The 19,129-nt window shown below is 40.8% G+C and overlaps 1 protein-coding gene across 4 annotated transcripts in view; it reads right to left on the reverse strand.

Annotated features, from left to right (window-relative positions):
- HOMER1 (homer scaffold protein 1) overlaps positions 1 to 19,129 on the reverse strand; it is a 122,835-nt gene that overhangs the window by 91,258 nt on the left and 12,448 nt on the right. For all 4 annotated transcript variants that reach the window (XM_044276116.1, XM_044276119.1, XM_044276117.1 and 1 more), the window contains one exon: positions 5,012 to 5,168. In XM_044276116.1, the coding sequence (XP_044132051.1) occupies positions 5,012 to 5,168 (157 nt within the window). The remainder of the gene's footprint in view (positions 1 to 5,011; positions 5,169 to 19,129) is intronic.

The following is a 19,129-nucleotide window of genomic DNA, read 5'->3' on the forward strand; positions in this document are numbered from 1 at the left end:
TGCCATTGACAGCAATGGAAGCTGTAATAATCTCTTTGCACTCACCTCCCCCTAGTAGTGGCTGCATGAAAATGCAGTGTTTTTACATCAGAAAGAGAAGCCCTGCCAGCCCCCTTCCTGCTAAGCTCCATAACAGCCATGTGGACCGCCTCGATTAAAGGTATTACTCTGATTATATGTACTGTAACACTCCTGAAAATTGAGACGTTTATGTCAGATTTTGCACTGCTAATATTTAAGCTCAAGAACTTGCTAAAACTTGAAGAAGCCTCAACAAGACTTGTGTTATCAGCTAAAAGTATCTGCAGTTTGCATCAACTTGTATATATTTGTATAGCTGTGAATCCTGGCGGTGTTATATGTGGTGGAGCTACTACAGCCACAGATGCCAACTCTTTGTAGAGCCTTAGAAGTTTGACTTTACATTAATAACTTGGCTTCATCTTTTCGGCTATCTTACCCAAGCATGCAGTAATGAATGGATCAGCAAGTTTCATTCACAGAAAGAAGCAGAATCATCACAAAACCTCAAACATCTGTACGAGAAAACCGAGGACGAGCATTTGCTGACGAAGTCCCAAACTTACAAACATAGCTCAGAGCCAAAGGGAAAATTAATTAAACCAAAATGAATGTATTTATTGAAAACGGGTCTGCTAGACGGTGCACCTCTCCATCAATGCCGAATTTCACTAAAATAGACAGCTGCTGCGGGAATGCTCAGTGGTATGATATATATAGGAATGGGCCAACCTAGCAGATGTATGTACAAAAATGAAACAGTAGTTTTCTTCATGGAGATAAATGTACTGCTGGTAGGAATTTAAAGATTCACTGATCTTGATGTTGTACGAGATCTCACAGTAAGGCCTCATGCACACGACCGTTGTGTGTTTTGCAGTCCGCAAATTGTGGATCCGCAAAACACGGATGGCGTCTGTGTGCGTTCCGCCATTTGCGGAACGGCACGGACAGCCATTGATATAACTCCCTATTCTTGCCTGCAAAACGGACAAAAATAGGACAGGTTATATTTTTTTTGCGGACCACAGAACAGAGCAACGGATGCGGACAGCACACAGATTGCTGTCCGCATCTTTTGCGGCCCCATTGAAGTGAATGGGTCCGCATCCAAGCCGCAAAAACTGCGGCTCGGATGCGGACCAAAACAACGGTCATGTGCATGAGGCCTAAGTAAACAATTGGAGTTGGGGCTTGTTAGGGTTAAGGCTTGTTAACAATCATCATTAGGAAAGGCCAGGTGATGTAAATTTTAAAACTTTATAAATACTCAGACCCCTCTAACCTTGCCCCAAAAAACAGCAGCCATGGGTTCTTTTAAGCAGCTGCCTAACACTCTAAAAAATAAAAAGGGTTGAAGCCCATAAAGCAGGAGAATGCTATAAGAAAATAGCAAAGTGTTTTCAGGTTGCCATTTCCTCAATTTGTAGTGTAATTAAGAAACGGCAGTTAACAGAAACAGTGGAGGTCAAGAGAAGGTCTGGAAGACCAAGAAAAATTTCAGAGATTGCTGCTTGTATGATTACTAGAAAGGCAAATCAGAACCCCACTTGACTGCAAAAGACCTTCAGGAAGATTTAGCAGACTCTGGAGTTGTGGTACATTATTCTACTGTTCAGCGACACCTGCACAATATTGCTTTCATAGAAGAGTCATCAGAAGTAAACCTCTCTTGCATCCTCAGCACAAAATTCAGCGTCGGAAGTTTGCAAAAGAACATCTAAACAAGCCTTTTGCACTTTGGAAACAAGTCCTGTGTACCGATAAGGTTAAAAAAGAACGCTTTGGCCGCTTTTGGAGAAAAAAGGGCTCAGAATTTCATGAAAAGAACACCTCTCCAACCATGAAGCATATGGGCGAATCAATCATGCTTTGGGGTTGTGTTCCAGTCAATGGCATTGGGAACATTTCATGGGTAGAGGTAAGAATGTATTCAATGAAATTACAAATAAATTCTGGAAGCAAACATAACACCAGCTGTAAAAATACTTGAAAAGAGGATGGCTTCTACAAATGGATAAACACCTCAAAATCCACAATAGACTACCTTAAAACGCACAACCTGAAGGTTTTACCATGGCCCTCACTTTCCCCTGATCTGAACATCATTGAAAATCTGTGGACAGACCTCAAAAGAGCAGTGTGTGCAAGACGGCCCAGGAATCTCAAAGAACTGGACGACCTTTGCAATTAGGAATTTATGAAAATCCCTTAAACAAGAATTCAAATACTCTTGGCTGACTAGAAAAAGAGTTTACAAGCTATGATACTTGCCGAAGAAGGTGTTACTAGGTACTAACCATTCAGGGTGCCCAAAGTTTTGCTTTTGGCCCTTTTGCATTTTTGTTAAGTTATAAATGTAAAAGATGAAAAAAAAATTGTTTTTGCTTAAATTAAAAAAAGAAATGTATCATCTTAAACATTATGCCTTTTGGAGATCATTTAATCTTCAACTTGCTTAACTGTTCACAGTAACAGTAATTTGGACCAGGGGTGCCCAAACTTATATTTTACCACTGTAACAACACTTGCCCATCTGACCCTTCTTTTTTTCCTTATCTTTTCTGCCAATGTTTTCAACTTCTGCAATGACCACACACAATCTTGGTACTTCTAATCTATACCATTGCTATAGGAAGGTAGAATAGTTTTGTTGAAGATCACAAAAAAAGGGGTTTGCAAAGTTGAGGAAAGCTGACCATACAAATTAAATTAAAAGGCATAAGATGCTTCTCATTGGCGTCAAGCAGCAGCTTTGCTTTACATTGGCTATGTCTGTATGCAGAGGCAGTAAAAAGGATTATTTTACTTCATTTATTCAGTGTGGTGTTTGTCTGCAAGTTTGTCTTGTTCTGATAGAAGAAGAAACTTTGGCATTAAGGCAGACTTCAGTACCAAATAGTGGATATGGAAACCTTTTGGGGCAATTATTTGTCATTGCATTCTACTCATTTTGGGTTAAAATGATTAATAAAATGGTCTGTTCAACAGTTTTTCCTTTCAGCACATCTGCAGACTGTTCTTTTCTGCTTAAAGGGAGTCTTTCACCTACCTGACTGGTTTCAAACAGGTGACATTGTTCAGTGGGGCACAAAGACATGACACAGATGTTACCCGTGGTTAGTTCTCCTGATGCTTCAAATCGCCCAAAAAGTCGTTTTTATCATATGCTAATGAACGGTCACAAGTGCCCAGGGGCGGAGAGTTTTCTGAAAGTGCACAAGTTCCTCCGCCCTACTCGCGCCTAACTCCGCCCCTCAGTAAGCTCAGGCCAGCCCTGTGGCTCTGTGACATCATATTTCCCTACAGGTTGTTCGCGCATCACTGGGCCCGGCAGTGATGAGCGAACAGCCTACAGGTAAATATGATGTCACAGAGCCACAGGGCTGGCCTGAGCTTACTAAGGGGCGGAGTTAGGTGCGAGTGAGGCGGGGGAACTTGGGCACTTTCAGAAAACTCTCCGCCCTGGGCACTTGCGACCGCTCATTAGCATATGATAAAAACTAACCATGGGTAACATCTGTGTCATGTCTTTGTGCCCCACTGAACAATGTCACCTGTTTGAAACCGGTCAGGTAGGTGACAGACTCCCTTTAACAGTGAATCTGTCAGACAGCATTGACGGCTAGACCTGTAGCCCATTTCTCTGAACTCCTGACAGCTCATTAATATCATCAGATTGATAAGAATTTAGCTATAATGAGTGTTTATGAGCTGTTAGGAAAGTACAGATAAGGGCTACAGATCGAGACAGCAGTCAGCAGTTCTCTGACGGATTCACTAAAAAGGGCGAAGCAATAGCCCAAAGAAGCACTGACACTGAAAGCAGTAAAGGAAAAAGTGTTGAAAATTTTCAATAAAAACCAAAATGAATAGAATAAAATAAGCAAAGGCTCTCAAATGTGTCAATAGGCTTTTAAAAGGGTATTCCGGGAATAATTAACTTTTAAGTGATGCCCGCAGCCCTCTTCCGCTATTGAAAGATTCATATTTACTTGCTCCCTGCCGCTCCAGACATGTGCTGGCTCCTATGTTTCCATCTTCCGGTCTCCAGCTTGTTTACTTTGGGTCGGGTACGGTTACCTCCTCCTCTGCAGAAAATGACTGGCTTCAGTGTAGACATGTCCACAAGTGACACATCACCCCTGAAGCCAGTGGTTGGCTACAGTGGAGCAGGTGACCATGAATGGCCAGAAGTAAACAAGCTGGAGACCGGAAGATGGAAACATAGGAGCCAGCACATGTCTGGAGCAGCAGGGAGCAAGTAAATATGAATCTTTCAACAGCAGAGGAGGGTTACGAGCATCAATTAAAAATTTGATAGTCCCAGAAAACCCAATTAAGGCTGGAATAAAACATGCAGCTTTGGATACAACAGAGTGGCTTTATTCTTTCCTTTATAATTTTCATTCTTTTTGGATCCACGGAACCTCAGAACCGAAGCCAAGTTCGGTTTCAAGTTTTAAAGTGGTTTCCCACTTTAAAAATCAATTACTGCAGTTATTCAAGGAAGTCACATGCGAATTTGCGGATAACTGACTTCGGGTCATTGGAGCCCATACATTCTAATACTGTGCGGAGACGGATCTACCGCATTAATCTAAAGTTATGAACGAAGTGACTTTGGATGAAGCTCGCTTAGCTCATCTCTACAACTGATGACTGAAACAGGGTAAAAAGGAAGTGATCATTAGATGATTAGAAGAACAGTCCTGTGCTGGGAACATAAGGCTTCACAACTCATCATCAGTGCTGTGGTGACGTAGACAATGCCAATAGATGTTATCCACGGTGGTCAAGTTACATTTTCATTTGAGTGAGGAAGAAAGGCTAGAGTTAAGCAATTTGGTGAAATGAGTACAAGCTAGCTCATAGTGATGTCTACAATCTCTGTGAAGCTTTAATTGAGATGCCCCTCCACCAATAACCCCAAAGAATAAAAAAGGAAAAATAAAAAAAGATTGGAAATTATTTTATAATTTTTTTTTACCTTTGACCCATCCAGACTAATAATCCTATAGACATTCCTTGTGCTATCGTAGAAATAGGACACAGTAACTGCATGTTTGCTGGTAGGAACCCAGTTCTTCTTTGTGTTTGGATCAATCTGGAAGACATGGGCTTTGGTGCTAAAGATGGGTTGCTCTCTAAGGGAAGAAAAAGAAGACAATATGTTTTGATAGAGTAATATATGACAGATAAGACATAAATATGACAGATAGTGAGATGTAAGATTTCCCAGTGAGTGATATTCGGTCAGACAGATCACTAAGAACTCATCGAGTGGTTCCTGTCATTTAACATACATTGCGTGACGATTACCGGTATGTTTCAAAGGATAAAAATCAATCAAATATGTTTATACCGGTACATAAGATTGCTAAGTGCAAACATTTACAGCAAAAGAAAGCCAAAAAGTATTGTTTCAGAATGTCTGTAGGAATATTGCTAGGTAAAGAGTATCTATTGTTACAAAATAAGTCACAATCTCTACCTCGGTACCTGGAGATATAGAATAGATGTAGAGCAGGATTGTTGGGTATAATCTGCATTTTTGGAGTTGTTTTCTTTCCCTTAACATACGGAATCATTTTGCAAACGGTAATTCTCACTACTATACATTATTTATTGATTTATTGTAATATTCTTGCAGTCGCTACTGCCACTTACCTCTGCACTTGTCATGGTTCTATTAATAAGGACATCTGTCAGCAGATTTGTACCTATGACACTGGCTGACCTGTTACACGTGCGCTTGGCAGATGAAGACATCTGTGTTGATCCCATGTTCATATGTGCCCGCATTGCTGAGAAAAATAATGTTTTAACATATGCAAATGAGCCTCTAGGAGCAACAGGGGCGTTGCCGTTACACCTAGAGGCTCTGCTTTCTCTGCAACAGCCGAGCCCTCTTCATTTTGACTGACAGGGCCAGGTGTGATCATGTTTTTACTGCCTGGCTCCGTCAATTAAAGTTCAGAGGGCGCGACAGTTACAGAGAGAGCATAGCCTCTAGGCTCCTATGGGCTCATTTGGATATAATCAAATTTCATTTCTCTAAGCAATGCGGGCACATATATACATGGGACCAACACAGATGCCTTCAGCTGCCAAGAGCACATGTAACAGGTCAGCCAATTTCATAGGCACAAATCTGCTGACAGATGCCCTTTAAGAAATAAAAATGTTGCCATTTGTTTTAGTAGCCATGTTTTAGCAAATTATAGTTTTTAATGCACCATTTTGGGTACATATAATCACTGATTAAAGTCAGCCGTCTAGCCTAAACCCCTTTTGCTTACTTCAGTAAAAGGCGTATTTGTGGTCACTAAGAAGTTAAAACTATTTTGATTCTCCCAAACCTAGTATACAAATAATAATGTAGAAGTTTAATAAGGTAAAAGAAAACTCATTAGGTAAAATTTGCTTAAGAGAATTTGACCGCTATTAAAGTTTAGGTATTATTATAATTTTTTTTTAAAGCAGCATTGATTCTACGGCGCTGTACAGATGAAAAGGGGCATACATACACACTAGAGATGAGCGAATTTTGCAAAAATTTGATTCGGCCGGTTCGCCAAATTATTATTTTTTAATTATGTTCGATACAAATTTATATGTGGCATTTCCTGGCTGCTGGATGCTTTATAGTGGTGTAGAACACTGTGGCTTGCAGTAACACACATAGGGAGTCTGCTGTGGTAGTGAAATAATACTGTGAGTCCGTATGACATGTAGATGACAGGCGTCACTCTTAGAATCACTGCACACTTCACTTATTTGGGCAGTCACGGGGCCAAAACTGACCAAATAACTCAAGTATGTACTCAGCCTTACAGGTCGATGTTAGCGCCAAGAAGAAGCGCACTCCTTACACCGTCGTCAGCTGATTCCACATAGATGTCTACAGAACCTGTTCTATTAAACGCTTATACAATTAGAGCCCCCCTGACAGAGTGAAGAGGGTGTCAGCAGTAAGTTTGATCTGTCAGAACAATAACCCCCAATAAACAGTTCCTGTCTGTTGAGTATCCGCATTTAGAACATATAACTGCACCGCTAAAAGGCAAATATGTTTTTCTTTTGCCACTAATACATGACAAAAAGGGCTTTAGAACAGATAACTGCACCGCTGAACGGAAAATAGGCCCTTATTTTTTTCCACTTATACACACTACAGAAGGCTTTAGCACAGATAACTGCACCGCTGAACGGAAAATAGGCCCTTATTTTTTTCCACTTATACACACTACAGAAGGCTTTAGAACAGATAACTGCACCACTGAATGGTGAATATATTTATCTTTTGCCATTATTACATGACTAAAAGGGCTGTAATTTTCACACTTCACCACACAACGGCTAATAAGCCCTTTTTTCCCACTAATACAAGCCAAAAAAGACTTTAGAACATATAACTGCACCGCACAAGGGCAAGTAAGACGTATAAATATTCCCTTTTTAATAAACCCTGTTAATGGCTGTATCAAACAGCACTTGCACCCCAATAACAAGAACGGTTTGCTGGAATTACAGAGCTGTATAATGGCAGTTTGGATCCCAAGTCAGTGCAGCAAGGTGTAATAGGATTGTTCCTATTACCCAGGCTGTAACCTCCCCTACTGAACCCTGTTCTACATAAGTGCTGTGGAATGATCCCTCCCTATCCTTTTCCTACACCTTGAATCTTTCCCTGCACTTGCAAATCTTTTTTTTTAGCACAATGAAGTCTTTCCTAGCACTGTCCCTAGCGCCTGCTGACTTCTCTCCCTGCACTAAGTACACTGAAAAAATGCAGAATCCAAAATGGCTGAGGCTATGTATAGGGCTGTGAAATCACAAGGCTGGCTGCTGATTGGCTGCATGGCATTATGGGTGATCCCGCCTTTCCAGAGTTTCTTGCTCCCTGTCCTCACACGTGCAGCAGCCATTTTAGGAAAAAAAGTGATTTGTTACCACAAATCGCGAGGAAATTCAGATTTGGTGTGAATCAAATTTTTCCTGAAATTCGGATCGAATTCCACTTCATCAACTTCGATTCGCTCACCTCTAATACATACATACTGTGAAACAAAAATAAGTATAGTAAGCATGGACTAACTTTGTGAAAGACTGATACAGAGGCAGAGAGGACACTGCCCATGAGGGCTCACAATCTACAAGGGAAGAAGGATGGAGAGAGGTGAGAATAGAAGCTGCTCACTTGGTTGTGCAGTGGCAGCAGGGTTTATTGTAGGCTTTACTGAAGAGGTGGGTTATTAGGTTGCTTTCGAAAAGTTTGGATGTGGTGGGCGGGGGGAGGGAAGCATGTGAGAAATTCTGTAGACATAGGCATGTGAGGAGCAGACAAGAGAAGAGCAAAAAATGAGGTCTTGTGAGTGTGAGATTATTGGTAAATGTATTGGGGAGTTAGGTCAAAGATGTAAGGGGGGTGATAGACCATGGATGGTTAGTATGTCATAGTTAGGCCACAGAAGAAGATGTTGCAGTAGTCTAGGCAGAAGATGATGGGGCATGCACTAACATTTTAGTTGACTCAGGGTTGCAGTAGGAATGGACACGAGAAATGTTTTGAGTTGGAGGTGTAGCTTGAAGGACAGGGCATAATAAAATGTTCTCCCAACGCACAAGACATGAGACTGAAGACGGCATGGAGTCATTAATTGTGATTGACAGGTCTGGTAGGGAAACTGAGTGACATGTGGAAATTTATTCCATACTGAGTTTTCGAAAGCGGAACGAGAAGAAGGAAGATATATTTGATAGATTCTGTATAGCAGGAAAGTGACATTTGGGTCAGAGAGGTAAGTTTGAGTGTCATCAGTATAAAATGGTACTGAAAGTTGTGGGATGGGAGGGTGAGATGAGGAAGTGGTGTCTGAATGGAAGACACTGAATGTTCGGTTGGTGAGGTATGAAGACATCAAAGAGATGGTCAAGTTTGTCATGTCGAGGGATGAGAGAGCTTGTAATAAGGAGAGAATGGACCACTGTGTTGAAGGCTGAGGACAGGTCTACAAAAGTAAGATGACCGGTAGCTGTAAACCATTTGAGCTGCCTATACACATAGGATAAAAATGGCTGAAATGACCATCATTTATTCATACCACCAGTTGCAATGGCTAGCCGAAGACAAAAAATTTGATCTGTCATGCTGGAAAGTTTTGGTTATGGTTGGCTGAACCTTTGTCTGGCATGATTAGCCAAATTTAGCCGATGATATGCCACTGGTTCTTTTTTTAAGGGTGGATAGGGGATAAGTGTCCAATCAGTGTGGGTCCGAACGGAAAATCAAAGTTAGTCAGCATCTCTTATAAAATGAAAGGATTACAAAGGTGCACATCAGGGGGTCATGTGCCTCCCCATATGAATGGAACATGTACATTTCTCAGCAATCCCATAGAGATGACTGGTGCTACGGCGCACATGCTTGACCCATGTTCTATTTATACAAGTTCCACCAATTTGTGATCACTGGGGTCCCCAGTGGTCGGACTCTTACCAATGAGACATGTATCCACCATGCTGTGGATAGGGAATAACTTTAAACTTCACATGTGTTTGATCTGCGAGTTTAGTCTGTTATGTTGCTAGAGGGATCATTCATACGATCATTCATACCCTTATTTGTATGGCCAGCTTTTACTGTATGTCAATAAATGGTAAATCTAGCTACAAAAAACGACATACAAACTGATTGTCACGGGGCGCCGATGATGCGCTCACTCTCCACAGCACCGATGGCATCCCGCCTCTGTGCAGGAGCGAGGACGCATGCAGCGTCCTCATCTCCTAGGTGATACGGGGCGGGACGGACCTGGCCGCGCACGTCTCCTCCGTGCGACTGGTGTCCTCGGTTTCCCCAGCAACCTGAGTAAGTCTGAGCACCGAGCTGGGCACTCGGTGCTCAGCTGTATGCAGCAGGGTGAGTCATGTGACGCTGGCCACATCACATGACCCCTGCTAGTCAGTATTTAACAGGCAGCCTGCTGGCCATAGGTTGCCTGTAATTTAGGTTCCACCTGCAATTGTTGTTAGGGACTGCCGTCCAGTAGTCCCCTGTCATTAGGACTTGCAAGACAAGTAGGCAGGGCCAGGGGTGAGGGTAGAGCGCAGTGATCACTTCCCTCCCCCCGTGTGTGTGTACGCGGCCGTTACAGAATAACAGGCAACCTATGGCCAGCAGGCTGCCTGTTAAATACTGACTAGCAGGGGTCATGTGACGATGCCAGCGTGACATGACTCATCCTGCTGCATACAGCTAAGCACCGAGTGCCCAGCTCTGGTTGCTGAGGGAACCGAGGACGCCAGCCGCACTGAGGAGACATGCGGTGCCGGTACGTCCCGTCCCCTATCACCTAGGAGACGTGGATGCTGCATGCGTCCTCGCTCCTGCACAGAGGCGGGACGCCGTCGGCGCTGTGGAGAGTGAGCGCATAGTCGGCGCCCCGTGACACTGATTTCTTGCCTCATATTGCCTGTTTCTCTCAGAACAGGCCAGTCTGCAATCTTATCCTTATGGTGAAGCATGGTGGTAGCAGCGGCATCATGCAATGGGGGTGTACTATGTATCACAGAGTAAAGAGTTTTACTGTTTACATTAATGTGTTTTGATAGTTTTTCATTTTTAATAAACATGCAAAAATTATGTATAGATTGCTGAGAAAAACATTAATATTATAGATTTTACAAGAAGACTATAACATAGCAAAATGTAAAAAAGGGGTCTGAATGCTTTCTCATGCACTACATATATATAGTGTCAGTGAAGGTCAACTAGCCCACTGGAAATCAGAAGATCTTCTGGTAGTCCAAGGTTCTGAAATCATAATGAGAGCCTAATACTACACGGTCCCAAAGGCCCATCAGAAAACAACCCCTTTTGAAGCTGACTTTGTGGACATTGGGTATGATGTGCTCAAGTGTGAATGCCCGGAGCATTACCACATTGTGAGGAGCACCTGGTCGGGCTGAGAATTCCCTGATGATGAGTGCTGACGGAGAAAGTTTGCAAACAGTGAGCCGAAGTGAAAATAAACTGCATACATAGGGATGGGCTTAGTTCACACTATTCAGTGATAATTACAGTGACAAAAGGGAGGTGTTAAGTGTGGAAAAATATTGCACTCGCTGAAAAGCTTCGAATTTACGCAAATACCTTTCATCTGCAGATCTATTAATTCCCAGGCTCCTCTTGGTTGCACCGCTTCTCAGACTACTTGATACACTGACCATCGGTAGTCTAAGACACTTCCTGCTTGTCCAGCTCACGGATAGGCCAGCACTGGTCATGTGAGCAGCACTGGCTGATCTGAGGGCAGCAGGAAGTGCACAGTGTACATCAGGCAGTCTGAGAAGCATTGCGGCTATCTTGGATGTCAGAAGAGAAGCCCAGAAACTGGCGGTTTTGCAGTTTAAGGGTAAAAGGAGGTCACCAGGTAAGCATTCTTTATATTAATAATATTATATTAAGGAATATCATGTGATAAGTAGGCTTGCTTGTTTTCTTGTGAATTCCTTCAAGTATAATTTGCAGTAGCAGTTAAAAGATTTGTGGCTCCAGTTCCTCTTATAGACCAATTTATTAGAAAAACGTTAACACCTTATATTCGTCCAGAGGACTTTTATACTGTTATAAGTGTATTTCATAAAATCAGGTCTTTAAGACCTTTCCAAATGTATTTTATAGGTTGTATGCAAATACTTCCTTGTTTTGAAAGACATTGGGGGACATTTATGAAGCTAATTACCACATTACAAAATCACAAATTATGGCACAAAATTAATTTGCAACTTTTTAAGCTTCTCAACACTTTTTGGAAGGGGCTTAGCGGGAGAGCTGGGCTTTGAGCAGCCTGTCGGATTTACTAAAACTTTCACCAGTAAGTGTCGTAAGTTGTAGCTGAAGTCTATGCCAGCCTGTAGCTGGTGTAGACTTCAGTATCTGGTGCACGACAGGGCAGAGATGTGCCTAATATATTAAGAGGCATCTGCCTTAATAAATTAGGCGCATCTTACGCCAGTGCATGGTCAATCCAAAATTCTTTACTGGTTAGTTTTTCTCTGAGGCTCCCTCCAGATACAGGTAAAGGGTAGTTTATTATTTTATGTTCTTTCTGCACGGAGATTTGGAGACCAGCAAAAAACTGAGCTCCAGGTGCAATTAGGATACAGTATGAATGTAACCAGAGTACTGCAAACGTGTTTTATAATTTACTCCTAAATTTTGGATTCCATGTCTTGTTCTGAAAAGTTCTCTGGGAAGCGCCTGTAATGTCAACTGGACATCTCTCTAACGGAGCTGAGTAATTAGGTCTGTGGATGCTTGTTTTATCCCCTTGCCAAAATAATTTACATTAGTCTTTTTACATTCATTCATTCACTTAAAAAAATATATATATTTATTGAGAAAAAGGGAAGATCCAACAAAGATGGGAAAAAGCATACGGTGGTGTATACGTGGTGTCATCAGTATTACGTCCTTGAGAACGAAAGATGCCAATTAACGGATAATTCTGGATATTGGGTCTAGGTAGAGGAAAGTGGTCAGAGATGTCTTAACTGCAAATATCTGAAAAATTTAGAATTTGGCAGGCAATGAGTTGTTTGTAACTCCGAGCAAGTAAGCAAAGTATTCGGAGTAGATAAATCACAGAGGGCAACAATACCTGAGCCTCTTTCTAATAGTTTATGCCCTGCCCTCTAAAGCCCAAATATGTGGGAGACATAAATTATCCCAATAATATCTGTCAAATTGATTAACTTCTTAGTTTTTTTCATTTTTTTTATGTTTAAGAAGATGATCATGACTTGATACACATTCACTCTCTTCACATTGGTGGTAGGAACCTCTGTCAAGGATTTCTTCTAAGGCCACTTTCACACTCATATTGTTGCGTTCCGGTATTGAGATCTGGCAGAGGATCTCAATGCCGGAAAAAAAACTGTTTCTGTTTAGTCCTCATCCATTCTGAATGGAAAGAGATCCGTTCAGGATGTCTTCCGTTTTGTCAGCATTCCGTTTCGTGACCGGACACAAAACCGCTGCAAGCTGAGGTTTTATGTCCAGTCATAAAAAAACGGAAAACAATGGATCCGTCATTGAAAACAATGTGAGTCAATGGCGAAGGATCCATTTTTTTTTTGAGTTCACACAACCGCTTCCTATCGGAACCGAAGCATCCCGGTGTGCAAAATCAAAACGGATCCATTTAATTCTGGCATTGAGATCCTCTGCCGGATCTCAAAACTGGAATTACTAACGCAAGTGTGAAAGTAGCCTAAGGTTCTGTCGCTTTTACGGCAAGAAAAGAGCATCATGTGGAACATTTTTTGTTGTCTAAATGATAGGAATCTCAACAAAACCCCAAGCGCAAGTCAATGGAGGCCCATCTGCTACGTATCTAACACATCGTCACGGCTTCCTATACAAATGGAAGTCGTGACAGCAGTGAGAACAGAGCCTTATGTATTTCAGGACACATACATCTTCATATATAAGTTTAGATTGGGAGAGGCCAAGTGTAGCACTGATTTACGAAATTGAGCTAAGGCTGGATCGTGCCTTGAATCTTGGGACAATCCCTCTAATAGGGTTCTTCAGGGACTCTGGTCCACGTACGTACAGGGTCTCTCATTTGCCTAGTTAATAATGTGCAGTTGCCTAGCAAAAGGTCTCAGCGCAAACTAGTGAGAACATTGGCTCTCCTTTAGACATGCATGACTGGTGATGTCACCCGACAATTTAGAAGTGCTGGAAGACTAGCATTTATGATGTCTTCAGCCTTTGGATTGCTGCAGTGAAGACGACTGCCAGTACCAGGGGAAGAAAAAAAATAAAGTATTTCTGCTTCGACATTTGGCTGCAGTCAAAAATGGGCACTGGAAACCACATTAAGACAATTGCTGAGATTCTTTAGTATATAATAAATGCCCATCTTTGTGCAATTGTCAGGTTGTAAATGGAAGTAAATAAAAAATTACTAATAGCACCAATCTCAGGTGACTGTTCATAGAAATTTATATTCACAAGGGAGCCTGGATGCTAGCATTTGCCTGCCCTTGATTTACACAAATGGTGGCTGATGTCATCTGACCGACCAGCAGATTGTGTTTTATTTCAGAATAATGAAATGTGCAGATAGTTTTAGCATGTGCTTCTCCAGATATTGTAAATGGCTTTGAAAAATCAGCACATGGAATGTGCACCATTTATCAGGACTTAAAGGGAATTTCAAGTAATATTTTATCTGCTTATTGGATGGACTGGTGTTTTAATCTTTGTATTATATAATGCAGCTCAAAAACAAGGCGACTTTTATGCTGCTGACAATTTACAGATCTGCTTTCAAAATCTGTGTTATATGCAATCAACTAGAGGCTTGAGAAATCAAAGAAAACTAGCAGTTCCTTGTGTCGCACATTCATTTACGTGGGAAGGTTTTCTTCAGAGTGCTTTGTCCCCAAGGCAGAAAGGTTAAAGTAGGGTAAAAAAGCATTAAGACTATTTGTAAAGCTGTATGTTCTAGTGACTTAATTACAAGGTATAATAAAACTAAGGACAAAAATACCTGACTAAAGACTAAAAAGTCTATGATTCAAAGTTACCTTTATATATTTCCCATATGGTATAAAATGCACATAATGAATTTTTTTTTTTACAGAGATACCTAATTCACACAATACATGATGTACAGGCTATAAGCACCTTTGGAAACATTGGTTTCTAATTAATTTAGATTAATTGTAATTGATTTTTATAACAACTTTTGGTTAGTTGGATTTCTGTAGCTTCTGTGTTTCACAGTACATTTTAAGCTGTAGAATGCGGTACACAGAAAAATCCTTCAGACTGGTTGGCTGACAACTTGGCTACTTTATCTCCACTCCTGAATGATCGTCTTAGCTGATTAAACTATGACTTTCAGGTGCTCATAAATCAGTTTAAAAGAATGTTCAGGAGAGGAAAGAGAGGTGACTGGAAAACTAGCCAGTCTGATAAATTTAACACAGAACCGCACTCTGCAGCTAGCCATGTACTGTGAAACACAGAACCTAAAATTAACCTAGCCCAAGATACATTCAATTCAGTATAAGAAATGGTTCTAAATGTGTCCATAGCCTTTCACGATTTGCTGGGAGATGATACTTATATTTACATGAAAAGGCCCTATGTAAGTGTCAAATTCATGTGAGACATTATCCTATGGCTAGTTATGTTGTTCCATGTCCAGAAGGTTAGCTTGTTTAAAGATGTATTTGCTCCCTTTTTAGATGGTAGCAATTATTGCATATTTCAAAGACAAAGAAACAAAGTCAGCACAGGTGCGCTTTGCCATGGATGAAAATACAAAATGAAACCCAGTGCAACAGCACTCTGCAAGCACAGAATATATGAACTAATGCTATACTCACTATATGAATAAACATGAGGTACTTGGCAAATATAATTTTATAAAAAACATTTGTGCCATTCCACCATGGCAAGGTGACCTCTTTTCCATGGGAACCTACGCTACAAGCTACCTCTTTTGGCATCAATTGGCATCCAATGAATTTCCGAAAAGTGGTCTCTACATATATACTGAACCCCTGAGTGGGCAGCCGGGGTCCACATGTATACTGAATCCCAGAATATATCAGGAGCATGCCCAAAGTCATTGTAGACCTGTTGACACCAAAAGAGGTAGCATGTAGCATAGGTTCCCATCCAAAAAGGTCGCCTTGCTGTGGTGGATGGACACAAATGATTTTTATCAAAATATATTCACCAAGTACCTCACCAAGTAGCATTAGTTCATACATTCAGAGTGCTGTTGCATTATGTTTGATTATTGCATCTTTTTTTTACAATGAATGGATTCTAAATGAATTTAAGTAAAAATGTCACACTTGAATAAGGAAACCTTCTTAAACATAACTTTTCTTAAATTATTACAGAAATATCATTAGCTATCAAAATAGCAAATATCGGTTTAGAAAGGGTTAAAAGAGCCACTAGAATTAATGCATTGAATTAATTGGCAGTTGATGAGTGAACAAATACTCTTCATCAAGGTCATATTATATTTATTTCTAATACCCCTCCATTTCAATAAATTAATTAACCAAACTGACCTCTGAAAATCACATCAGTGCAATTTCCAAATATTTATATGCACTTTTAAATTTTGCACAGATTTATTATAAATTTTGGGTGCTGTTCCCAGCAACAAAAAATACTGTGAATCTCTGGTAATCCACATCGGTACAGCTAGCAAATCAATCTAATGGTTGGAGACTGCACTGATTAGTCCTCAGTATCCAAAACTTTAGCCTTTGGTTGGATAAATCACTCATACGTTTCCTTTCTCTGTGTGATCCAATTTTCTATCTATAGTTTGCAAAACCACCATCTGGAATTAATAAAAGTATGTCTCCAGCAATTTTTTGAAACAGACCCTTCACCAGGTTTTTCCTTTGTACAATATACCAACACTGAGGGACACACCATTGCCTTACTATAATAATATTATGGAATACGTCTGATCTAGAAGACATAAAAAGTTCCTACATGTTTTGCAAGACTCTCACTATAGAGTTTCCACTGGTGAGACTGGTCAGTGCCTATGATAATGAGTTATAGTCCTATTAGGGGTTAACTATAACCTGAACTTTTCAAATCTTGAAGACTTTCAATGATAGCTCTGTCCACCACGTCTAATTAATATTCCTAATAAAGGTTGAAGAGGACCACTGGCTTCTAATCCTTATCCTTTAGTTCAAGACAATGGAGATGTATCCTAATTGCTTAGCTTGATTGCTTTCTTTTACCACCTCTTCTTTTCACTACCAGCTCTTTCTCCTGTGTCTTTTCCCTGACAGAGTCTCAAGTGTCTACTGTCTGGATGGACCAACCAAGATAATGTCAAGAATATGGATGCCTAGATATGTGCTACACAACACAAATTCACTGAATCGTGGAGCTAGTAAATTGTAGATTAATTTGACAACAGTGGCAACAGGAATTTTTGGGGATAGTGTTCTCAATATATTTAACATCAGACATCTGAATGACTTAGGGAATGCTAGACACTAGGCACAATACAGAATGGAAGGTCAAAAAAAATCTATAATCAACAGTCTAAAAAAAAACTACATGGGCAATAATGTTAATAATGGACAGTACATCACACAATATACTAGTTCTAATTGAGAAACACAAAATAAGGGGAATACACACTATGACTTTCACATCAGCGCTTGTTATTTACGCTCTTCTGCTCCGTAATAATGGAAGTGCTGGATTCAGCACATAACTGACACAAACTGAACCTCACAGATCCCATTGGCTATAATGGATGTAATCTGCAATCATGTAATCTGTTTAGTTTCCATTCTGGAGAACATTTTTTTTCTCTACACTATTTTTGAAAATTTCTGTAACAGAAGCCCCAAACGGAGTTTCCAATGCAGATGTTAAAGGTGCCCACGATTTATATTGTGTTACTCAAGAGAAAAGACCATACAAGAAGATTAAAATTGGTCTCCCGTTATGGTGGCGTGTTTTGCCAAAATTGTAGCTTAAATTTGTGGTCCTTCACTTCTTTGTAACATTATGTACTGTATGACATGGCATACCCATTATTTTAAAGGGGTTTTCTGGGAGTAAAATATTGATGGCCTATTCTCAGGATAGGTCATCAGTATCTGATTGGTAAGGGTCTGACTCCTGGCACCCCCAGCTATCAGCTGTCTGAAGAGGCTGCAGTGCTTTTTATTTTTCTTCATGGGGAGGGCTAAACTGGCACTTTAGGTTCCTGGCAGCAGCTTAGTCCTAGAACAAGTGCGCGTTCAGAAAGAATAGCTGTCAATTGAATAAGCGTTAGGCCTGAAAACTATTATTTTAGACGTTTACATAGCGCCAAAATATTCCACAGCACTCTCATCACTCACATTGGTCTCTCTTCTCATTAAGAATTCCAATCTAAATTCTAAATTAACCTACGAGTATTTTTTGGAGTGTGGGAGGACAGCAGAGGACAGACCAATGTTGCCCTTGGTTGGACTGTTAACCACTGAGCCACTGTGCTGGCCATAGTGTCTATGACCAGCCATAGACATGGTTCCCACCACACCTGTGGTGTACTAACAGTGTATATGCAGTGAAAATCTCCTAATGTGTACACCTAAGTGTCCATAGACTTTAATGGGCAAACGGGGGATGTGTCAGGCCACCACTGAACAGTACCTTCGACTGTACGGCAGTATACAAAAACGTATAGTTCATGGTGTATATATAGTACAGACCAAAAGTTTGGACACACCTTCTCATTCAAAGACTTTTCTTTATTTTCATGACTATGAAAATTTTAGATTCACACTGAAGGCATCAAAACTATGAATTAACACATGTGGAATTATATACATAACAAAAAAGTGCGAAACAACTGAAAATATGTCATATTCTAGGTTCTTCAAAGTAGCTACCTTTTGCTTTGATTACTGCTTTGCACACTCTTGGCATTCTCTTGATGAGCTTCAAGAGGTAGTCACCTGAAATGGTTTTCACTTCACAGGTATGCCCTGTCAGGTTTAATAAGTGGGATTTCTTGCCTTATAAATGGGGTTGGGACCATCAGTTGCGTTGAGGAGAAGTCAGGTGGATACACAGCTGATAGTCCTATTGAATAGACTGTTAGAATGTCAGAATTTGTATTATGGCAAGAAAAAAGCAGCTAAGTAAAGAAAAACGAGTGGCCATCATTACTTCAAGAAATGAAGGTCAGTCAGTCCGAAAAATTGGGGAAACTGGCTCACATGCGGACCGCCGCAGGAAAAGAAGACCAAGAGTCACCTCTGCTGCGGAGGATAAGTTCATCCGAGTCACCAGCCTCAGAAATCGCAGGTTAACAGCAGCTCAGATTAGAGACCAGGTCAATGCCACACAGAGTTCTAGCAGCAGACACATCTCTAGAACAACTGTTAAGAGAAGACTGTGTGAATCAGGCCTTCATGGTAGAATATCTGCTAGGAAACCACTGCTAAGGACAGGCAACAAGCAGAAGAGACTTGTTTGGGCTAAAGAACACAAGGAATGGACATTAGACCAGTGGAAATCTGTGCTTTG

The sequence above is a fragment of the Bufo gargarizans genome, chromosome 1 (genome assembly GCF_014858855.1).
Source record: "Bufo gargarizans isolate SCDJY-AF-19 chromosome 1, ASM1485885v1, whole genome shotgun sequence".
NCBI classification, from domain to species: domain Eukaryota; kingdom Metazoa; phylum Chordata; class Amphibia; order Anura; family Bufonidae; genus Bufo; species Bufo gargarizans.